The sequence below is a fragment of the Corvus cornix genome, chromosome 1 (genome assembly GCF_000738735.6).
Source record: "Corvus cornix cornix isolate S_Up_H32 chromosome 1, ASM73873v5, whole genome shotgun sequence".
NCBI lineage: Eukaryota > Metazoa > Chordata > Aves > Passeriformes > Corvidae > Corvus > Corvus cornix.
This window is the reverse complement of record NC_046332.1, coordinates 43897876-43923330: the sequence shown is the minus strand read 5'-3', so window position 1 is coordinate 43923330 and position 25455 is coordinate 43897876. Positions and strand designations below refer to the sequence as shown.

The 25455-nt window shown below is 40.6% G+C and overlaps 1 protein-coding gene across 2 annotated transcripts in view; it reads right to left on the bottom strand.

The window, feature by feature from the left end:
- Window positions 1-22322, bottom strand: part of ZC3H12C (zinc finger CCCH-type containing 12C) — a 45262-nt gene extending 22940 nt beyond the window's left edge. Inside the window, exons 1-2 of one of the 2 annotated variants that reach the window (XM_010400556.4) lie at window positions 22245-22322; window positions 1216-1982 (exon numbers count right to left, since the gene is read on the bottom strand). In XM_010400556.4, coding sequence (XP_010398858.3) covers window positions 1216-1910 — 695 coding nt within the window. In that variant the 5' untranslated portion in view covers window positions 1911-1982; window positions 22245-22322. Of the gene's footprint in view, window positions 1-1215; window positions 1983-21379; window positions 21714-22244 lie in introns of those variants that run through there. The other variant, XM_010400554.4, reaches the window with a different exon arrangement.
- Window positions 22323-25455: the final 3133 nt, after the last annotated feature.

Below are 25455 nucleotides of genomic sequence, written 5' to 3'. Positions count from 1 at the left end.
ACACACAACTGTTTTGGCTTTATGTGAAGTACAGTAAAAACCCATTTTAGAAGTCTCTGGATAACTTCTTGGTTGAGAGCCACAATCTTTTTTATTCAACTGGACATGCCTTCTCTACAGCTCAAGTTAACCCAAGAGATAAGGAATGATACATCCAGCAGAAAGAACTCACAGGAATACACCATATTAAAAAAGTAATATCCTTGCCTTATGGGCTAACTCCTCTACTTAAAAAAACAAAACCCATCATACTGGCATAAATAAGTGGTATATTTAAATTTTAATTTTAAAAGCTTGATTTAAAGGGAGCTGACTTGATTACAAGCTAAAAAAAATCCCCTGCCAGGGTATTTTTTCAGGCCAGGAAAGTCTTGCACTAACTTTTATTCCTAAGATAATGAAAACCATATTACGTTGTCACAAAACTAAAACTGGCCTCCTAAACCTTGCTGTTAGTAATCAGATAATCCTTATGACTTACTGAAACAGTTACTAATCAATTTATCATTTAATGATTTATATTGCCATAAAACCCTAATCTCTCAGCATGTCTCTCTGCCATTTCCTTCTCTCTTTAATCATCGATGAAGCATGAGCCTCTCGCCTTCACAGGCAAGTTTGTTGTCATGCAACCAGATGACTGGGTCAGGATCAGTGAATGCTGAAGGTAAGTGTGCTATCTGTGGGCATATAAGTGAAAGTCATCTTTCACACAATAATCCCAACAATTAATGTCAATAAAACCTAACTCCAAAACTGATAACCAAGACCAATGTTATGGGCAGATCAGTTCTCACAGATTAGCCGACCAAGAAGTATCCCTTAAGCTGCTTAATTTTACATCACTATTTTATAGTCTTAAGGAATCTTACATTTGCTGTAACTTTCTGTATGTAACTCTATCCAGCAATTGCCTGTAGCAATGGTGACTACCAAAAATTAAGGACTACACTGGTAGTGAGAAGGAGAGATTTGATATCTGCCTACAATGAGAGACTGGCATTAACCTCTGGTTTTTCTACCAGTGAGTAGTACACCACTGAAGTCTTTCAGACCTGTAGCCTGGTTACAAGATGGGCACACTGTGTGGTTAACAAAGACACTTACAAGAGACCCTGCACACAGTTTTAGGCACACCAAACAATAGTGCTTGAAAGGGGCAAGACCCTTCAGTTTCCATTTAAATAGAAAAGCAAAACCTTCATAGTCACATACCTCATTGCAACATTGCTGCCATCAATAACTATTGGCCTCAGGTTGTCTCCATCCTCTGTCACATCCTCCTGCAGTGGAGACTCTGACCTCTGAGACTCTATGGAAGATGCTTCACGCATTACACTAGTGTTAGCATTACTTACAGTCTGATCAGTCTCAGTTTTATTCCCAAGTTTGACAAGTTCTCCCAAAATATCATTTATTAAAGCATCAGTACCAAGTTTATTTAGTACAAGTTGAACCTGCTCTTCAGAGTAACCCAACTTAAGTGCAAACTCCAGTTTGGTTTGATATTCTTTCACCACATCAGGAGGCTTTTTGACTTCCTTAGGTACTATCTGAGCCTCTTCTATCCTAAAGTCTTGTAAGATTTCATTTCTTTTTAGTATATGAGGCTCTAAGCAAGGAGATCGGCACAGCTGTCGGTGAGTCTTAGGCAATAAATGTGACTCCGATGCAGAATTATTCAGTCTCTCTGAATCATTATCAGAATTTGTGCTTTCTTCAGAGTCACAGCTGGAGCTTCCAGAAGTTTCTTCAGACGCCTCCTTTTCTACGTCTTCTTTCCTAGAATTAACCTTATCCATCGTTGGCTTCTCTGCCATCGACCAAGGTACAATTGCATTTATTTGTGTGCCAGTGCTCCCCACATAAAGGTGGCCTAAGTCATGCCCCAGATGATCCTTCAAGCCCATGAAGCTGCTGCATGTACTTGACTCCACTTTGCTGTTTTTCTTGTATTCCTGAATATAAAGTGTTCCGTATTCCTAAAGAGAAAACAAAAACGTTGCAACTGGTTACATGCATTACTTGTTTTCTGTTTTCTTGCTGCTTCCTCAGAACTGCATTTATTCTCTTGCAGCAGAGAAATAGGACTTCTTTCTTTGTTTAAACATGGAGGGCTTTCTGTGGGAAAAACTCTTCCTAAGGAACATCTATAGCTAAGTGGATAAATACCTAATCATCTGTCTTTTGAATGTATCAAATGTTTTTACTTACACATTTCTAGAAATGGATTTATGAAAGAATATGAAACCAAAGACTCCAAGTTTACCTACTGTAATGCAGAAGCAGGAGTAGAGTCATTATTTAAAAACAATGAGATATTTCTTCTAGCATAAGATTGTGTTGTAACAACGAAAAAAAAAGTGACTATAAAATACAAACACTAGAAAAGGTTTTCAAACTAAATACCTTAGACTATGTTGAACAGAAAGAAATTAAGAGTAGTGCTAGATTCTCTGGCTCATTAGTAACAGAAAACACAACTAAATAAAAACTTATTGTCCCTGAAAGACACCATCAGTTCAACTGAATACACTCAAACTATTTCTGAATTCCCTTATAAAGTGATAATTAAGTCAAGAAAGACTAATTGCTCTCAACAGAGTGTTGTATTACTAACACATAGAGCATTTAGGGACATGGATTGATCTAATGGCCAATAAAGCCAATGGAAGTCTTTGCACTAATTCCAACAGACCATTCCTCAAGCCAACAAGGCAACAAAATTAAAAGCTGATTTCAGCTCCTGCACTAGACTTGTGCAAGCCTTTTGATAAATCAAAACTATACATGTATAGATAGGAGCCACTTAGGAAGAATGGAAGAAAAAAAGTTGCAGTTTTCTGGACTTCATACACTTGCCATACTGGATTTCCCGGAGGAATTTTGCGTAACAGTAGTTACACAAAAGTTAGTTACCCATTTCATCACAAATATTACTTCAACAACCTACATTTATAGGCAGATTGCTACCTCTTTCCCTTACTTTGTTCTTTTCAACAGGAATCTTTGCTAACTGATTCAATAAAGAAAATAAAAACATAAATTATTTCTCATAAATAAAAATGGACCATATGGACCAATTGTACTGCAAGGTTACCATGAAAAAGAAGAATTTAAATTAAGGAAAGACTATGAAACAAAGAGTTCTTTCACACTTCCATCTTGTAAGGCAGAATATAAAGCAAGATATAGAGACAAAGGACTTCTCTTGAACTTGACAGATACACTACAGACACAAATTTCATCAAGGAGGATATACTGAGGAAAAAAAACACTGTGTCAAACAGTCTCTTGATCTATACTAATAGAAATTACAGGTATGTTTCATGAACAGTTAAAATTTCTGTCAGCAAATACATTAACTCTCCCATCCCCTTACAGGTGAGCATTTAAGATTGACCCAGTATCTTTAAAATACAGTGTATTTTGCTCTTCTTGGGATAAAGATTTGAGAGTGTGCACCAGAAAAATTCATCCAGGCTTAAGATTAGAGAGAATCAAACAAACAATCCAATCCACGGTTCAGTAAAAGTAGATTCTATAGGCAGGGAGTGCCAAGACATCACCATTGTGGTGGAGCGTCCTGGTTATGGGGCACATAAACTTAATTTACCTAAACATGTCTAGTTAAAATAAATAAATCTTATCGATCATCGGTGCTTTCATCTCCAACACCTTAATCCAGGCAATACTGATAGGGAAGAAAATCAAGTTTTATTTAGATATTATATTGTTAGAAGGCAGTAGGGCTGTAATTCTCAGGCAGTGTATTAATGAATGTTACCTTCTCTTAACTCAAAGCTTTAGCATTTCAAGCAACCCACAGATTAAACACAACAAGAATTTAGGAAATGGACCTTTTCACACAGTGATTTATTAACTAAGATAATACACTTGATAGCACAGAGCTAGTAACAAATCACAGTATTCCAATAAAAGGATACAGTTAAAAACCCAACACTGTGGCCTTCACAGAACTGACACACACACACACACACACACACACACACACACAAATTAAAACAAATCGCAAACAAGCAGCCCCTATTGGAAGCCAGGCTGCTTAGCAACCAGCCTCTAGTTGCTAGGATGCGCTCCTTTAACATACCATCATGAATACTAGCACAGCCAAAGAATAATTTGGTATGAACAAAAGCCCATGAAAGAGAGCGGGACTTAAGTGCGTCTGGTTTCCCCTCAGAGAACAATGCAGCTGCCAAACCAATCTGGAAGCCCCGACATCATTGTTCCACCAACCCCACAATCTGCTCTGACTCGAGGAAGTCTAGTTAATGGGCAACACTTTTAAGCTGGACTGAAAAGTTGAGCTGGCTCATGTACCGCTGCTGCAGAATACAGGGAGATAATGGGTCACTGCCGAAATCCGTGTACTGTGAAATGTCATTTTAGTACTGAACTAAAAGTGAAGGGAGGCGTTTTTTTGGAAGGGGGGGGGGAAGAAGAGGTTGCATATTAACAGCATCAAATACCAAGAGCCTGCAGTGCACAGATTAGAAAGAGAATTTTTTTTTTTTTTAGTGTTAGTTAAAATAATACTTAAGTCATTCTCCAATCACTTCTTTCTTGAAGTTTAAGTGATTTACAGCAACTAGAATCATAACACCCTCCACTGGGATTCAAAGAAGTCACTAGCATATGAATGTGTCTGAAGACCAGGCATTATATGAAACGTACTTCAGATGATTTGCACATCAACTGCTTATGAAAAATGACCATAGTCTGAGCTTGGTCCATTGTTAGGAATATATACATAATCAGCCTCACATCTATCTGCTTTAATTCTCCTGTCAATCTCCATCGTGCTCCAATATATAACTGCTTGTTTTGCAAAGAACTCTACTGTTTTTCAGAAACTGTTTGAAGAACAGAATAATAAAAGCAGCAGCTTTAACATCTCCCACAGATAATACGCAGTCATTATACTACTGCTTTAAAAGGATTGTTAAAATTGTATTTGTACTGTAAATCCAAAGCTAAATATTTCTGAAATAGTTTTGCATAAGCAGTACACTATTCTTGGCATTTGGCCTAAACCCTGCATGCAAACTGCATTTATTTTCAGACAACTTTTTACAGTGCCTGTGAACTTTGTACATCGTATTTGTGGTCAGTAGCATGTCTTAGAAACATTACACTTTGGAGCTCCCATCATTATGTCCTTTATGAGATTCATTGACTAGAACCATGAAAATCAGATGTCACTGTTGAATGCTGCTGATTATTTTGTCTTGGTTTGGTTAGTGAAGAGCAACATGCCAGGCAATCAATTTGAATGAATCTGTATTCCAAATAAACACTAGTGTACCTATACACAGGACAATGAAGTTCATGAAAACCAGAAAAGGTCACATTTGTCTAAGGAGTAACATCAGCTAAGAACTCCTTTTTTTACAAGGAGCTTTTATTACACACATATGGTTCAAAAGTATGCTGACTGATACAATGCAATACAGCTAAGAAAAGGATCTATTACAAATTCTGTCTCAAATGAGAGATAAACAAAAATCATCCAAAAAATTCCAGTCAAGAAAGTCTTCACCTTTTGGTTATGCTCACCACAGCTCAGTAAAAGAATTTGTATTTATGAAAAAGTTACTAAAATGGGTAACTCCCAATTTAGACATACCTATGATAAGTTTTAAACTGTAGTCTGTTTGAAACTACAGCATCTCACACTGTGATCACTCTTAAAGGCTTAAAATATTGTATGTACATTTATCAAATATAAATGTAATAATCCAGATGAGCACTTCATTGCAGAAGTATAATCTTTTCCCATTTTTTAGAAGTTGCCACTATTTCGCACTAACCATTAACAACAATCAACCCATCGATTCACCTCCACACAAAACAGAAATATTTCTCAAAGGGATGTGGGCAAGTAGATCACCTAATCTTTTACTGTGTATTCAGAATATTTTTGCTCAACTTACAGTTGAGCATAAAAGAAGTAATTTAATGCACATTTAGTTCACAGAGGAAAATAGTAAAGTAGTGTCATGTGGCACAGTGTAACAGAAAATGTGTATTCTCAAAAGACCATCAACAAGATTCTGAAGATACACTCTACAAGGAAATAGTTCAACATGTTTTCACACAGGCAGACTTTTTCTTAAGTCTTCTAAACACAAAATGGAAAATATTTAAATCAGTTCGTTGAAACACTCATTACTTGTCACAAACAGAAGTGCAGAGCTGCTCAGAAAAGCAAAAAAAGATAATGTATCCGTTACCCAAATGATAAAGATACTGCAACAATGCAAATAAAATAATGAATATGTAATAAATACCTACTGCTGTAGTTTCTATGTATTTAATTACCATTGTATTTCAGTGAGTGCTGTTGTCTGCATCATTCTATCCAACAAAGGAGGGATGTCCCATTGAACAGATTGGTTAATGCTCTAGGGCAACAGATGTCTACTGGAACTGCAGGAGACCAGCAACTGGTGGCCTGCCCATCTTCTGAAAACTTTCAATAGACTCATGCATATGTTCACACAATAGGGCATGTGGTAGAAATGCAAACCTCTTTTTAACCCTTTTATATGCTCTCTTTCCCTCTCAACTGATATATGAAGGTCTTTGTTTTGGACTTTTTTTTTTTTACAGGATCCTTGGAACACAGGCTCATGGAGTACACAGTGTTTGTTCTTCAGCCTAACATCCGAACTCAAAACATAAAACAAAATAGATTAGAAACTTTATAAAAACAGACGGGCTAGATCTGACACACTGATAACTGGTTTTCAAAGCTCAAAACCTTTGACTGTAACACATTCCTATTTGAGAGCACCCTAATGCTCAATCTTACACTATGATGTATCTTCAGATAGCCCATAATGGAGCTCTTCCTATTTCTACAAACACGGGAATTTTCACCCATTGTATGGTATAATGGAAAGGTGTCTAATTTTGTTTTTCCTTAAAAGCTTTTTCTACTAGTCACAATAATAGCTTATTTGCAAAAAAAGGGTAAATACCTGTAACTTAAAAGTTGAAACCTCTCCTTCTAGCCAGCGGGCTAGAGAGAATTTGTTCTGTCGATGGCTACTACCTACCATTTTCAAATTCTGGGAAATACACCATTACTGATGCTTTCAAAAGTTCCTTAGTAGAACGCACTGTGTGAGATCAATGCTCTTTAATATACTTAGTCACAGCACATAACTGTTTTTCTTTCCCTCTTTTTCCAAGAGACACCCAAAGTGTGCAAATCTCAAGCCGACACACAGGCTAGCTCGTTGTCCAAACGCAAGCTGATAACGCTGCAACACCAGAAAGGTGAACCATCCCGTTTGTGCAGAGAGAAGCCCCTATACTTACGTTGGCTGGAAAACACACAGACATTGGTTTCTCGTAGCTGTTCCAGAAGCAACTCCTTAACACGATTTCAGCTGCAGACTTCAGGCAAGCAAGCAGAACAATGAATGGACGAACAGATGGACCCGCGATGTCTTTGCTTAACCTATTACTGAGCGGCCGCGGAGCCAATCACGGCCCGCAGAGCTCACAATTAGTTGGCTGGGCAGATGCAAGGCAACCTCCCCACCCTGCATCAGGTTCGGAGGTTTCTAAGATAAGCAAGTTGATGTCATTCTCAGGGTCTGCCCCGGGCAGCATGTGTATTAACGAGGGGTGTGCAGCAACAATAGGCCATACAAAAGAGACTAGCAGGCAGCTGCTGTATGAGAGCCAGAGTCATTAGGGAGCAGGCTGCCAACAAGAAACACCTGGCTTGGGCAGACTTCAGCTTCTCCTCATTGTTTCTAATTCATGAAACAAAGAAAAGAATTATTTTTTAAGTAGTAAAAATTCTGAGTTTCTATTAAAATGTATCAGTCTGAAGGAATATAACCCCTTCTATTATGGAAACAAAAAGTTCTTTGTCAGGAAAAATATTAAAGAGAAATAAATCTATCAGTAGCTATTGTAGTCCTCTTTTCTTGTTAGCAAAATTAATCATAGTGGTATGAAGCACAAGGAGGTATGAAAGGAGCCCACACTAAACACTGAAATGTATTCAGAAACTGCTTTCTGAATTTTCTGACAGTTTTCTACATTAGTCAATAACTGCAACAAACTTGCATTTACACACAACTTGAAGAGTACTTGTGGGTAATTTCAAAGGAGGGGGTGAAAGTGTTTAAACTAAAATGACATAATATTAATATATGGAATAATGGATATTTTTAAGCGGTTGAAACATCAGAGTACTTGATAGAAAGGAACTAAGAACCACACTTTTGTTCTGGAGTCACTTATATTTCTTTGCAACAGAACTTCTTTCCTTTTTTTTTTTCATAGATCTGTTCTAGATGCCAAGATCTTTCCATCTCTTCTCAATGACAGAATATTTGAACAGAAGTCTGGAGCTAGGTTATAGCCAACTCTTTATTGTTTTTATTTTCAGTTGAAATAATCCACATAGAAACACAAACTCCAGTCCACATCTCCCCTCACTGCCCAACATTTCCAGTGCACAACATGGACATTTAGCAACATAACCCTAGCAAGGTTTGATGCTTGATAAAAAAAGGTGGTGTCCTGTGGACTTTCAAATAAGAATTTGCCACTGCTGATAACTTCAATGAAGATAGGTCAACACACAGAGGGAAGGGATTCTGCATTTGCAAATGTTCATCTGAATGACTACTAGAAAAGCGTATTTACTGAACTTCAGCATCATTACATGACTAAAAGCAATAATGAGAACCACAGAGGCAGCTGGCAAACTGCTGGGAAATATCTACTGTGATTTAACAGAAGAATGAGAATAGGTTTGTTAGAACTGTTTCTAGAAACTTCTCAAGCTTTATGTGGATATTAAAGCAATTCAACACAGTAAATGAAATGACATACCATCATGCTATTACACTGATGCATTTATCAGGTGCCCAGATATTAAACTTCAAAGAAGAAACCCCAACTATAGTTTCTCTGCACTGTCCATTAAACACTCCCAAAAACAACTACTAACACCACAATTTGGGATCTTTTAAGTCAGAGGCAGGAGGAGACTCCACACTAATTTCTGCCACTGTGAATACAAAGACTGAGAGAAAGCTACCCACGAGCACAGTGGGATGCCTGATCCCCAGCACTGGATTAAGCCTCTTTGCAAACAGCGAATAAAAGCAGTGATCTGAAAAAGCTAATCAGTCCCTGCTGTGGTATTTAGACTACCTCAGTTGCCGGTATTGGATAATGTTAAGCATATTAAAACTTCTGTAGGCAAAATTGGAAGCCAGTCCAGTTCATCTATGTCCAAGAACCGCACTTAAATGCAAGCAGGATCACTTGGCTAGTCATTTGTTATCTCCCTGATTAGAGCCAGGCATTTCTTTTGCAATACCAGAGATGCTTGCTTTGCAGAGACACATATGATACCCTTTATATACATCTGTAACAGAGAACTCTGTGGCAGAGAAGTGCTGTACTTAGGGCTCTACAAGCAAAACTACTAAAAGTGTATGAACCGGCTTAGAAATCTGCCTTAAAAATGATGTTGTAAGAAGTTCACTTGCAAATATCTGCCCCCTCTATATCTTCTACAGTAACAACAAGAATACCATCCTGTTCTGTGTACCACTCCAACTCTCCCCATACCAAGTACATGTCTTCAGGGAGCCAGGGATAAACTTTAGTTGCAGATTAATGTTCATGCAAACACCATGCTGCAGCACTACGAGCAAAGTGAGAATGGATGCAATCTGAAGACTTACATTATATTGTCAAATTTACAGTATTCTAGCAAGCTAAAGCTGTGTGAATTAGGAAGACATTTTCTAATTACCTTGTGCGCAATATTGGTTACTTAAACCAGCTGCCTCCTCTGGAAGCATCTTCTCAGCTCCTCCCTAAAAGAAGTTGGGTTGTCAAAGGTTTACAAGGTGTCAGATGGTCCTATTAAATCATGCTTGTGATGACAGAAAAGCATTCATATCAAGGTTTAACCAGTACATGAGGCTTCCTTGTGGGAATGATGAGCTCACCAAAGACACTTTAGTATGAAACACTGTGGCTCTGTCATCGTATTCGTGAAAGGCTGTAAGAGCATAACCAGAAGGTACACAGCACAAAAGGACAAAGCAAGTTCTACTTCTTGAGCTAAAACCTCCAAATCCGAAAACTAGTTCAACAGCTTCCTATTACACAAAATACAAAGAGGAAATAAATTAAAGCCAAACACAGCAAATGTAATAGCTCCTTCAAATTTCTGGTCTTGCAAGATGAGTAAACTATAAAAACCTATTTTTGTGGCTGCTAGCTATGGGGCATTTTGCACAGTGCTTGTCAGGTCCCTAGTGCCACTTCAGAATAAACGGCAGGCCAGCACAAAATCCTGAATTGCCTGGAGGTGATAGGCTCGGAGACTCCATGGTGGAAGGAGATTTCAGAATGGCACACAGGAAGGGGATGAGATGCTGCAGAGAGACACAGAGCAGAGTGTTTCTTGGTTTGGCTGAGGGGTGGGAAGGAGAGCATCCCCTTTAACCCCCCCCCACTGCCCAGTTTGGTGTGAAAAGCATGCATGGAAGGATCAGAGAGACCAAAGGGGGGAGAGCTGGAGCAGCTGGGAAATTCAGACAGCAGAAGCTGAAGATACTAGGGAAGCACTGCTATAAGCCAGAAAAAAAACCCTAAAAAAACCTCAAAACCCCAAAAAACTAAAAAAAAAAAAAAAAACCAACTAAAAAAAAAAAAAAGCTGCTAGTTCCAGCCAAATCTTGCTGTTTCAAGTACATTGAAAACAAAGCCTTATTTAAAAAGAAATTATTTTATGCAAGCATATGAAGTGGTCATTCTGTCATTCTGTAACTCCAGTGGTACTACTGCAGCAATTAGAAAGACAATTTGTCCCATTAAAGTATTTAATTATCTTTTATTGTAGAACTTTATGCTAAGCCTCCTCTAATAAATGATGCCTTTGTAAGAACACACTGCAAAAGTTAAATCAACCATGTACCACTGCATTTATGAAATAGAAATTAAGGTTATAGGCTACAGACAAAACTCAGCCAAAAAAATGTAAAAAATTTACATTTACTGTTGTACTTGGGAGCTGCAAAGGAAATGCTTATCTCTAAACTTACAAGGGGACAATACAAAAAGAATACTTCTTTCAAGTCATGTGAAGAGATGTAAACTATCTTAAGTAGAATGCTTGAAAGAAGTTCACCTAGTTTTGAGGAGTGGTAAGTGGTGCTCTAGACTGGATCTACACACAGTCAAAACCAGACAAAAACCCACCACCACTCCACAGCCATACAAAGGAGTGAATTAAATGACCCATAAAGAGTGCCTAGAATTCAGAAAAAGAACTCATATTATGATAAAGATGACCTAGAGAATAACTAAGCTTTAAAAACCCCCATATTTTAAAATAAGGTTCAACTGTATTTTCAAATGCAGTGCAATTGCTCTGTAGAAAAATACGCACTTTCAAATGCATTAAAACAAAGTAGGGAAGAGTTCTTTCACTCTTAGAAAAAAGACTATCTCTCTCTAGTTATACTTAAAATTTAAAAAAGCAGAGATGCATTTTCCAGCATGGCATTATTTAAAAGAAGGTCAGAATGTCTAGAGTTTCTGGAATAATCCCATTAGATCATCAGTACATTGGCTGCATGCAAGACTTGAGCAAACCACTGCAACATGTATCAGGATGTGCTCTGAGGTTTTGAAGAGAAGCGGAAAACCCCAAGCTTTATCACAAGTAGCGATTACCTTTTTGCTAACCACAGGTAAACAGATCCAGTCTTCGCTTGTCTGTCGGTAGACAAAGGCAGTGACTGTGAGCTGTTCATCACAACATGACAAGGCACCCGCCTGCAGCTGCAGTTTGCCTACATTAGGAGCCCAACAGGCTTGAGCCCCACCAGCCAACTACACAGAAAGCATAAAGCAGCATTCTGCAACACCAAAAAACACTGGTGTCACCCCTCACTACCACAATGAGATGTAGCACCTGAAGCGAAATGTATTTTCTGAAGCAGATTTTAATTTTAAAAGTCAATAGTTTTGATCATGTAGCAAAACTCCACTATTTACCTAGGAGGATGATGAAAAAGTCATTGCCTCAGTACAATAACTTACAGATATCCATTGCAGGCATGGATGCCTAAGCAATGCTCCTTTCACAGTATCACAAAATCGCTGAAGTTGGAAGGGACCTCTGTAGGACATCAGCTTCCACTCCCCTGCTCCAGCAGGGCCACCAAGAGCCAGCTGCTGGACCCTGTCCAGACAGCACCTGAACATCTCCAAGAATGGACACTCTACAACCTCCCTAGGCAGCCTGTGGCAGTACTTGGTCATCCTCACAGTAAAAATGCATTTCCTGATGTTCAGATGGAATAGTCTGTGCCCATTGCTTCCGGTCCTGTCCATGGGCACCACTAAAAAGAGGCTGGCTCTGTCTGCTTTGCACACACTGATATTTACACACACTGGTAAGAAACGCACAAGCCTTCCCTTCTCCAGGCCGAACAATTCCAGGTCTCTCAGCCTTTTCTCCTAGAGGAGATGCTCCAGTTCCTTCATCATCTTTCTGGCCCTTTATTAGACTCACTCCAGTAACTCCATGTCTCTCTCGTACTGGGGAGCCCAGATTTATCTCACCAGTGCCAAGCAGAGGGAAAGGATCACCTCCCTTGACCTGCCGCACAACCCCTCCTAACACAACCAGGCCGCTGCTGGCTGCCTCCAGCATGGCAACATACAGCAGGCTCAAGGACTGCCCCATCTTTAAGTGGATGCTCCAACTCAAATGTGGTTAAACCCCAGCACAGACATGCAAGCCACTATAACCACATCTGCACAAGCACACCAGGGCATGCACACAGAAGGATGATCACAGAAGTCTTGTTTCCAACAGCAGTAAGTCACATGTCTAGAAATTCTTGGGGGTTTTTTTGGGAATAGACACAAAGCTCTACCAGAAAGTATTCAGGGGTTTGCAAGCCAGAAAGCACTGAAACCCCCTTCTATGTGCTAAGGTGGCTGTCAGGCAACCACTCTCATCAACACCATCTCATCAACTGTGAAATGCACTGTCCATTTCTGCAACAAATGGGGAAACAGTGCTTACTTTAAGATTGTAACTGTTTAATTTATTTTTAAATTTTATTATTTATGAATTGAAGCAGACACTGAAATACAAAGCATTCCAGGAAAAAAAAGTTTCCACCAATACACACATGTTAAATTTGATCTCCTCCCACTTCCAGAAAGAGTCACGTTGCCTACATGCTTTCTGAGCATGAAAATTTGAACTGTCTAATTAACTTTCCCAGTGACAATACTGGGAGGCCAGACAATGCCTACAACTGTACAAAGTGTATACCATCATGCTTAGCAAAGTACTTTTATTCAAATTTGTTCTGTCAGAAGAAAATCCTCTAACAAAACTAACATGGTTACGTGAAAAAAAAGTATTCTCTTCATTTAAATACACTTAGCTAGTCAACCTAATATCTTTTATCTGTGCCACAGACTATTGTTAAGAGTTTGAAAGGTTCGTCAGAGGAAAATAGGCCTCTCAAACTGTCTAGAGACATGGCCAGGTTGTGTTTCAGGCCATGCTGCTGGCAAAAGAGCTCCATAATCTCCAGGGTTCCTGGACAGAGTTCAAGGTGTTGGTTGGACTCTGTGTCGCCCTAAATGGCTTCACAGCGTTATGCTTATCTGAGAGACAATTCCTATGCCTGTACCACACGGCTGCAGTTGTCCTTTTGGCCTGGAGCCTTCTGCGAGAGAGCTGCCAGCAGTGGATTTTCTGCACGACTTTCAGCCTTGCCATTTACTCTCTATTGGGATGAAAGAGTCAGAGAACATGTTATGGTTCAATTTTTTACCTGGATTTAGTAAGCTAAGAATCAGGGAAGGCAGAGATGATCATGTGGTTTGTCGAGACACACTTAGTACACAACTGTTTTTTACCTTCTGGGGAAGCTTTTAATAGACCTGACAACAGCCAGATCTTACACAAAGTGGGTTACTGTAGCTGCAAATCAAAGTTCCAAATGAACTTGGATTTTCGGAATGAAAGAAAATAGCTGCACAGAAGTCTTACTACCTAAGTATAGCTTTTCTTCAGATTTACTGTATTCCTGAATTCAGGAAAGGCCATCAGAAAGTCTCCACAACAAGCTACATACAGGCTTTGAAATTCTAGTATTTTACATGTTAATAAAACAGCTTGCTCATGTTTAATAACCTAATACATCAGAAAGAGACAAACTGTGTTAGTGATTTCACATAATTTTCCCGGCTATTTGCAGTCTCAGAGTCATTCTGAGTTCCAAAGTTTGCAACTTTTAAAGTAGTAATTAATATTGCTGACCAAATTTTCTTACATTTAGTTGAAAAGCCAGCTAGATTTTAGACCTGTGAGTCCATGCACAGATTTCTTTATTAAGGCTAGCCTTTCGAGCCCCCTGTTCTTCAGAGTCCTTGTCATGAAGATAGATCTGATAACGACACATGCAAATGGGAATACTTCATTCAGAACTGGCGATGCTATTAACATTTAGTATTAAATACTTCAGTTTGGAAGGAATCTCTGGAGATCAACTAGTCCAACAACCCCCATTTAATACAGGGTCAGCTAGAGTAGGTTGCTATGTGTCTTTTCCAAGTCAACTTTTGAGCATTTCCAAGGCTGGAGACTCCACAACTTCCCCAAACACCTACCCCAGTGTGTAAATATTCTCATGGTGACATTTTTCTTCATCTTCAGCCAGAATTTCTCCACTATACCTTGCCAACTGCTGTCTCTTGTCCTTTTGTTACGTGCCTCCAAATAGAATACTTTGTCTTCTCCAAACCCTCAAATTACAGAGCTGAAGACAGCAATAAGATCCCTGTTAGTCTTCTCTTAAATAAGGCTGAACAAACTCAGCTCTCCCAGTGTCTCTCCTTGTTACATGATGTACTTCAGCCCCCCTAATCAGCCTGGTAGCCATCCACTAACCTTGTCCCTGTAAGCTAGTGTCTTGTCCTGTCCTTTAGAGACCAAAACTGGACTCAGTGCTCCAAATACAATCTCATCAGGGCCAAAAAGAGGTAAATGATCACTCCACTTGACCCTAGGGCAATGCTCTTGATAATATGGCCAATTCATAAATAATATTTAGCCTTATTATCTATTTCTGCAACATCATCTTACATTTATCAAGGGCTGAGGCTTTACTTTCCACAATAGGATCCCATGTCAGCAGATGAACTAAACCCTATTTACAATACCCACTGGAGGCATCTGTTTTCAGTCTGTCCGCTACAAACATTTTCTCGTCAGAGCTCTCTCACAGGCATAATGAAGAGTGCATTCAAGCTGCAGATGAACAATTCAAACTGCTCACAGAAGCAGCGACAAAGATCAACTTTCAGATGATGATGCTTATTTCACACTAATGAAATACCTGAGGTCTTTCTTGCAACATATGTATATATCAAAAGCAAAGTGATTTGTAACACACTGATGTCCAAAATTCATCAAGGTGTCCCATTATAGAGTGCTACCACAGCCTTATAAAATTTTGGAGCTGCCAGTTTTATGAACAAATCAGACTGCAGACTATCAGCAAATACTGAACAAAACCTTAGGAACAGACCATGCACGGTACCAACACCATTAAAACCTACCAAAGAACAATTATTCTCGGTCCTGAAAAAAACTGGCTGCATCATTTCACAATGCAAACACAAACTAAATCTCTGTGAGATCTGTAGTTTAGTTTCTCCTAAATTATCAGGCACGGGTGGTTTACCAAATTTCACTTATAAGCAATGGTCAATTCAGAGAAGAGAGCAAAGAGCTCACACTAAAGTCGTGACTTTGAATGAGTCCTGGCAGTAAGATCAAGCTCCAGGAATTGGGCACTACCTAAACACATTTAGCCACACAGTCTTTTTGCTGGAACCAGATGAAAGTCCCATCAATGTATGCATGATACCAGATGCTATTTTCTTCCACACAACAGCTACAGTAAAAAGCTATGAAAAGACAAGTGAACAAGTGGCTGGGGAAACAGCAGCTGAAGCAAAAAACTCTGATTTCCATCTTGCACCAGAAAGCATGGGCTGTAGCTCAGCAACAACTTCAAGAAACTCAGACTGTAATCCCAATAGTGACAGTTCCAGAAACTCTAATCCAACTCACAGCTCAGCAAGAACAGCAAAAGCCTAGTTGGCAGCCCAGCAAGAATCCCAGAAGCAGCTGCTACAGAGATTTGTGAACCCAGGTACACAGCCCTGGGCACTTGTACATCACAGTCCTTCCCTAGCCAGAACAAACCATTTCCAGAGGTGTATCTGGCATTACAAATAGTATGTATTAGAATTATTGCTGAAGGAAAAATCATCTGAGGTTTCCAAATTAGCTGAATGTTTTAAGGTGGAATAGCCTTAGGGGATGTTGCTGCAAGCTATGAGGCTCTAAGGCTCGCCACTAAGATAAAGTTGAGATCTCCATGAGAGTGTTTATGGCACTTCTTATAAGAGAACTGTCTCTCATCAAGAATGAGGCCATGCCTCAAATCTGGAAAGATCAGATAACTCAGCAATTCAAATATTAGCTTTACAGATGACAAAGGACTGAAGAGACCTGTTGAGAGTCAAGGCACCAACTATAATGGTAACTCTGAGAGCAGAGAGATGAATAATGAGATACCAGCTACTTACGCTAACAGTTTAAAGAACAAAAGTAGACTAGGAAAGCAGCTTTTGTTAAAGGAAATGCAATCTGTCCCTCTTCCAGACAATCTCTGCCAAACCACCAAATTTCATTAATCCTAAGATAAAAGGTCTAAGTCACAGCAACACTGAAATTTTCAGTTCATCACAAAACTTCAAAGCTTCATGGGCCTGATTCACTGATTTCACAACTTAGCACATTACTTTTAACAGTTCATAAGAGAGCGTGGCTCACACAAATAGTCATTTAGGAATTATCATGTGAATTTCTGTCAAGTAGTAAATGGCTCAAGGATTTTACTCTTTAAAATGCTCCCTAGACTCTGAGCTTTACCTACTCACAGCAAGCAAAATGCTTTTCAGGTATTTGCAATAACCTGTGTCACATTAACTGAACACCTCCAGCTTCACTGACTCTTCAATCTCTGGCACTCCTCTGCAACTTTCAACCACCTCCCAAGACATTCCTTTCATACCAGAAGAAATTACTCTATTTCTTCCATTGGGAGGATTAATAACATCCATTAAATTTTCTGCACTCCCAATCACTGAATGTCTTGCCCCTCCCTCCTTTCTACCCACTCTTTTCTCAAAATACCAACTTCTCATAAAGTAAAATCCCTCCTGCTGAATAAAGCTTTAGTTTCCTCATTGTCACCTGAAGAAAACTGTAATTTTAAGACAGAATACATTTTAAATACTTTGTAATGCAGAAATTTTATGCGAAGAACATCTTTATCCTGAAAGAATTTAGAATCAAATAACTTTGGTCTAAAACAGAGGTACTGGGAGCTACATTTATGAACGCATAGGTGGTTTCAACATTCAAAGGACAGCAGAACCTGGGATGGTCTAGCATTCTATTCTGTATCCATCTACCCATACACACACACTTACATATAAATATATAAATAGACATCCACCCTTCCAGGGAGGAGGATGACGTATGTCAAATTTTAAAGTGTTACACTGGTATCATAAATCAAGCAAATACAACCTTAAAATGGCCAAGTCATCAGGAGAGGTAGTCTGGTGCACGCTGTGACATAAGCCTGGAAGAATGATGAATCTCACAGTTGCAGAGGGTGAGCTACGTTAGTCCCCAGGGCAAACTTTGAAAACGTCTCGTCTGGACCTTTCGAGTCAGGAGAGCAGAGGTGCAAGTCTTAAAACTGAGGTATGCTTTCAAAACATTCTCATTCTGCAGCTATGACTCAAGAATGAATGGAGCTTGAGTTTTCCAAAGAGCTAAAATAATTCTTTAACTGGTTAGTACAACGTTCTAGCAGAGTGCGAAAGTCAGTGCCAAATGTCAAGCCCAGCACTTTGCGCTAAGCAAAACACAATTTGGATTTTTGGTAGTGCAAGCTAAGCTTTTTACATAAGAAATGTGATCTAACCTGAAGTAATCAATCCTGATAGGTAAAAGAGAAATGCCTGGTTCATCTAAGCAGAAAGCCCCAAGGTTATGAAAACCTCCGTCAATTTCTACTCACCACTAAATAACTTGGTAAGGAACATGCTTTTTGACAGAGCCCCAAGCTGTTACACAAAAACATTTAAAGATGAAGGGCTTTTCAATGAAAAATCTCCTTTAGCTCTGGAGATCTGCCTATTCCACAACACAAAGAGGAAAAAATACAGACAGTGAGAAAAAAAATTAAAAAAAAAAAAAAAAAAAAAAAAAAAGGGATGAAGAAAAAGGAGTGGGGTGGGGGATGGAAAAGGGAGTGAATGCCTCATAACACTACCAGGAAGGCAATTATGAGCAGATTACAATTGATTTTCTATCTATTTTCTAACTGAAAATAACTACAGTTTGAGGCCAGGAAGTAAGAAAAATTACTCTGATTCTCATTACACCATTTCACCTCTGCTTTTTTTATATTGTACTTTTAACATATAATTTAGCAATTAAAATGAAGAGCCAATTCTCTCAAGCATAAAAATATGGGCTTGTTCAGTTAATAGGTTTCTTGATTCAAACATATGGTAGAAGTAGTACATTTATTGTAAATATTTAGCAAGCTTGGAGACATGAGGCATTTTAAACATAACTATACATGATAAGAGATATAAAGCATCACTATACAACAACTTCAGTCCGAGGACAGAAACGCTTCAGTCTCTTCATAGAAACAACTCGCTGTAGTCTTTGTACATCATCTGTTTCTTACAGTAGCTCAGACAGAGTTTTCACTACCCCAAGTCAAAAAACAAAGTGTAATCACGTCTATCACTAATCAGGCCGCTGGCTAGCTCCCATGGCAACAAACACTATGGAAATGACTGAACGATGAAATATCTCTTGAATAACTTAGAAATACTCTTATCTACGACTACCTAGCTACATGTGGTACACTGCTTCACAGAACAGCAAAAGCAGCAGAATAATACAGAAGAGGAAAAGTGGGAGTTCTACATCACACATTTTCTACCCTTACTCCTAGTTATTATAAAGCACTCTCCCCCTTTTTCACTACTGTTACTCTCTCTGAAGCATTTCAGCTTTTAAGAATTATTTAAAAAACAAATTATGAAGAGATTGATCATTGGAGGCTGAGACTAGTAAAATCCATTGATTTGCTAAGATCTGTTTTAATTAAAAAACAGAGGGCATCAAGGGAAAAAAAATGAAACCGACTCTTTAGTTCTCAAGGGCAGTTTTTTTTTTTTAATAACTGTTTCAAGGCAGAAGTTAGAGAGATGATGCAGAAAATACCAAACAAGATTTTTTGACTCCTGTAATGAAAGAAGTCAAACTAAGTCACACATCTCTTTTCTACCAAATGGAGTTGCTTAGCTGTAGCCATTTCTGAGTACAACAAAACTGACCTGAGTCAAACAAGTTCCTCATTTTACTTCACACTGACTTTGAACTGCTTTTTCTCCAGCTTGCTTAAAGAATATTTTCAATTGCACATAGGATGTATAAGATATCACAAAATAAAATCACATAAGGTTTATGACTTACCTATGTAAAACTGAACAGTAAATACATAGTAAATAGGTTTCATCAAATATCTAACTGAATCTCCAATCTTTACAAGTCCCACCAACTGCAAGTCCAGTTTTCTTCAAAAATACCAACAGCTCTGGAACACCAGTAATGTTTTTAAAGGTTGGTACAACCCAGAGAAGCAGGCAGTGAAATCACTGCAGCAGCGTTGTTCAGCACAGCAGTCAGCATGAAATGCACAATCTGCACAGATGAGTCAAGTCTGGATAATCCCTTCATGCTCTGTCAGGTTGAGAGTATGGGGTTTGTTTTTAAATTGCATGCCTTCAATAAACTCCACTTCTCTGCATTTACATTTTAAGACAATATTTTTTAAAGCATGTTTTGATTTGCTGATGTGTAAAAATACTGTTAGAAGAATTCCATCTATCAGGACCTCATAAATAATAACTGCCTTTTTAAAAGGACTGCGAATGGTAATGGTAATTGTAGCTCCACTGGGTGACTGCTGCCCAGAAGTCTGGTGTACTAATAAAGGTGTAATAACCATGGTAAGATTTGTAGAGAGATTAAATACTTCCAATTGGTTCAACTACCTCCATTAGGAAAAAACAAAAAGGAATTTTTTGAATTCTTAAGAGTAATTAATAAAGGCTAATTAATAAAGAAACAAGGGGGAGCAGGGAGAGAGAAAACACAAAACTTTCCCCCTAGTTCCCTGAAATAGCTGTAAACGTGTTTTATACTGACATAACACATTCTCTTTAAAATGCCTACATTCTTGAGTTCAGATTCATTCATGACAGATTACACTCTGTTGAAGTGTAGTATCACCCTGGAGCATTGCCAGTTAGAAAATTCAGTTCACTAAGATATATCTAATACAATCCTTGAAGAAGTCTTACTGTCAGCTCACTGGCTTGCTATATGGGCAAATGTTATGTGGTAAGGAGACAGTGGAAGAGAAAGAACCCTGCCAGTTTGAAAACCCAGACATACTCGAATGGTTTATTTTCCTTCCAGATCAAAAGACTGTGCTACTGCTATCTTAAGTATGTTGTTAATTGCATAACCCTTAGAGCCACAATTATGAGTTATGTCTCCGCTTTGCAAGAACAGATCAAGAGGACAAGACACAGTAAACAAGACATTTCAATACATCTGTTGTTCAAAAATTGTGGTCTGCTGTTCAGTGGGATGGATTTACTTAACCCAACTTTTTCAGCAACACCATCGCTTAAGGGCTGTTTGGCCCTGTCAGAGGCACCAAACCAGAGCCAGGCACGGGAGTGTCAGACAGGGCCAGGTCCGGCTGCAGAATGTGCTGCACAAGCACAGCCCGGCGGAGTTTCCTCCCCCGGGGGCATTATAAAATAACGTCACCGCTCCACAAATACAACCGTACATGCCCGGCGCTACTCAGACATGCCTGCAGAATTAGGTCCAAAACACACAGGTGATTGAAAATTAATTTTTACGATAAATTACAATTTAGAAGCTACAGCCAGATCTGAGAATGGTGAAACCAACACTTATTACAGTTCGGTTAAATAGAGCAAGCCAAATTATGCAGCCGGTTCTCTCACACAAAGCGGAGGGAATAAAGCTACACTTTCTCACACAATTATTAAAAACAAAACACCCACAAAAACAACCCCGAAAGTCAGAAACAGGGGAACGGCAGGGTAGGTAAAGTACCTGAAACAAGTTTTAAATTCCTTGTCAGGCTCCCGATGTGCCAGGTACGCGTGTCCCTCGGGACAGCCGCAGCTCCGGCACGGCCGCGGGCGGGGCGCGGCGCAGCGGGCGGGCCAGACCGGCGCTGGGCAAGGGGGCACGGCCGTCTCGGCCCGCGGCTCCCGCCAGGGTGGGCAGCGAACAGGTCGGGGAAAACTTTCCGGAGGGACAGGGCCTGCCGAGGCGCGGGGCGATCCTGCCAGCCCCTCGGAGCAGAGGGCCGGGGCTGTCTCCTCCCCCCCCGGGAAGCGCCACCGCCTCCGCCGCCCGGGCGACCTCCACCCGGCGACCTCGGGGAGGCGCCGGGGGCAGGGCCGGCGCGTGTGTCAACACGGGGCCGCGACGCCGGCCCAGCCCCGGCAATGGGCGGCGCCGGGGCGGGAGCGCGGAGCGCGGCGGCCGCGGCCCGGCTCTCCCCCGCCGCCATCGCCAGGGCCCGCCCGGGGCCGCCGAGTCCCCGCGGCCTCGCAGGCAGCCACCCACCTGCAGCCCGCCGGCAGCCGCGAGCTCGCCTTCACCTCGCCCGTCGCGGCGCCGCCGCCCGCATCCCCTCCGTGCTGCGGGAGGCGCTCCGCGGGGCCCCGCCGGCCGCCGCCGGGCCGCCCCTCGCCGCCTCCCGCCGGGCACGGCCGGGGCGGGCGGATGGGGGGCACCTGGTGCCGGGGCGCCACGAAACCCGGCGGGGGGAACCGCCCGGCCCAGCCTCGGCAGCGGCCGTGAGTGGTGGGCAGCCGAGGGACACGGATCGCCCCCCGCGCCGTGGGCTCCCGCCGTGAATTCCCGAAGGTTGCCGCGGTGCCCCCCTCCCAGAACGCCGCTACGTTACCGGCTGGGGCCAGCGGGGAGGGCCTGGGCGGCGCGGCCTGGGCAGCTGGTCCTCCGGCCCGGCAAAGGTCCTGCCGCCATCGGAGAACAGCTCCGGGTGCTCGCGGGCGCTCGCTGTGCAAGTGTCCTTGTGCCCACCGCCCCGGCTGTGCAGGTGGAGAGAGGGCGGTCGGAAAGCTTTTCGCCAAGGATCACGAACTCCCTCTGTGACAGAATTGGCAGAGACCTTAATTTCCGTCCCGTGTTCTAATTACGAGGTGTTTCCTCCCACCCCGCAGTTACTTTCATGCAGTTGAAGTAATCTACCTCTCACCATCCCACCCAGCCTTCTGTGCTTCTGCCGAGGCGTCTGAGCGCCAGGAGCTGCTTAGAAGATATGAATGAAAGTCTGGTGTTGTGATTACGGCTTGTAGCTGATGGAGCATATCGTATATAAAGATAAGACATACAGCTATTGCTACTCACAGACTGCAAATGTGTATATATATATATCTAGGTATATAACTGTTACCTTCTCCTATTCTACTATTGCAATTTATAAAAACCTCTTCTAGTACCCAGCAGAAAATGGGCTAAATTTTAAAATTTTTGCATCCAATTTACACAAATTCTGCTCAGAAATATGAGCCTAAAGGGCCACTTTGCAGGGGTTATCTTTTTAATAAAACGTGATAGATTTGCCTGGACAAAAGATTGTGGTGGCACAGGGCTACATTGCTTTCCTATGTAAGTTTCCATAAACCCTCCCTCTTAGACCTGACATAGCCTGTAGAGTGATGGCATGATTTTGTTTGTTTGACTCATTCATTACAAAGTCTGATGAATTTTTCAGTGGCTCTCATCCCCATCCTAGGTACGAGTTTGGAGGGTTCAGTTCATGATGTAAAAGGCCACCTCTCTTCCCTGGTTAGCTACTTAGCTGTACAGAAGGAATTTGAGGCCTCTACTTAAAAAATTAAAATGCTCGTTCCCTCAGTCCCATATGCTGATGCTGTTTCAGAGCCAGAGTGGTGTCCAAATGTGACTATGAATATTAATTTAATAGGGGAAATTGGTGAAAGCAAGATGAAAGAATTAGACACTTGCAGTGCTACTTTGCCGCTTATTATGGAAGCCTTTTCCGGTGATTGAGGAGCATATGAGTCAGTTAAAAGCACTGCAGTGCTGGAGAAAATGATTCTCAATTATCAGAATAAGAGAGAACAGAGCAATATGGAATTGATTTTGAAACTACTTAAAATCACAAGAGTTTCACATTAACTTTTTTTTCTTAGTATACTATGGCTCCTCCTGAGTTTGTCAAATGGATCTTTTTGATCTCATCTCCTGTTGATCTTGTGATTCTGTAAACCTACAGTACGCTGTGAGTGATTAAAACATACCACTCATAGGCATGAGTTACGTCTGCTCAAGTGGGAGGGCTACTCAAAATGAAGTGAGCTGCTTGATGTCACTGCACTGCTCGTTGGTAAAACCGCACGTCCTCCTTATTGCCTTAGGAAACAACTTGCTTCTCAATTAAAATGGGAATAGGATTCTGACTTGGGAGTCAGAAACCAGAATTTTTCTGTTCTGTGACCACACACCCACAATATAGTAATAGTACCTTTGAAGGAGGGATTGTAAGTGTTAAAAGACTTTCTCAGGGTAGGACAGTCAGAGGCTGGGGATTTATGTGCCATGCCTTCAGAACTTCCCACATCTCTTTCTTCCTTCCCCATTGTATGTCCCCTGTCATTCCTACATCACTGTTCTTCAGGTTTTGTTGAAACTCAGGATTTCCATGGCTTCTTTGGGACTTTCACATGTTTCACAACACTTTCCTGGTCAGCTAATGAAAGAAAAAGTTTTTGATAAATGAGAACACACTCACAGGATTAATCAGGGAAAACTGGACCAGCTGCCCTCTTTGGAAACCAGAACCTCCTTTGTTTCCAGAATCTCTATTGGCATAACTACAACATAATATAGAATAGCAGAAGTTTATAAACAATACTTTTTCTGTAAAACTGATCTCCTGTATGTGTTAACTCTGATTTCCCTTCTGTCTTCTTTATCAATCTCTGTCAAGTCAAACTTCTGTTAACAGCTCTACATCAGTTATCTCTCTTTTTAGTGTAAGAAATGCACATTCATATTTTCACAATTTCTTTACCTTTTCAATTATGTTGTGCATTTCAGCTGTTTTCCATTACTTGAATATTTTCTGCCTCAGAGAGGGAATGGCTCTTTTATTCCTTCAGATTTCCAATGCACTGGCCAGCCCCTGCAATTGAACCTACTCCTCACCTTCTCAGCCTGGGAAACCTCTGAGGTTTATGCTTCTGTCCTCAACAACCTGCTTCTGAGGTAACCCCCCAAAATCTCTTGATCCACCTTGTGCTTGAGATTATCAGATATGCCAGAGCAGATAACTGATTTCAGCATAATGTAATCAATATTAGTGCCTGTTTCTTTCGTCTTCTTAAATAACCGCTGCTTTACTTGAAGATCCTGAACATTAAGTGCATTTCTTGCTGGCTTTCTGTTTTGGTTGTTTTGAGTATCTTTGACAGGTAGACATTTATCCTTTCCTTCCACTTAACCACAGTTATGGTCCCTGATTCCAAACTGACATCCTTGAAATATCTAGATGGTTTGTCAGCTCTTTGTTTAGCCTTCACCTGGCATTATTTTACCTTTTCAGCCATCACATTTTGTCCAGATACTTTTCCATCTGAGAATCTTGTGCTGCTTCTGCCATTATTTGCGTGGAAAAGCCTATGTACTTAGATGACAAAGCTGCTACAACAATGTACATTTTGTTAATTTATGTTGCCACAGCAACTGAGTCATGCAAAAATTTAGTGTTTCATTGTTTGGTATTGCACTTTGGCATTCTGATAAAAAGCTAGGGGGACGTAGTCTGTGTGCAGCTGCTGTGGAGCTGGGTCTTAACTAGGTAGATAACCATGCCTATCGAGTGCCTATCAATAGCTGCTGTCAAAATGGGTTTACCAGGTAGGATCCTGTAGGAATCTAAATACAGTTCTGTTTGGTTATTTGAGGAATTGCAAGCATGCTGGAAGAGGGGATTAGGATCCTGACATATAGAAAACTGGTCTAGAAAACATAAGACACATGTTGGGGGGACAAAAGCAATGAGCTTAGGCCAGTATAAAAAATTGCACAAATTCAGGAAATGAACAATGGGTGAAGAAGTAATCTTCCAG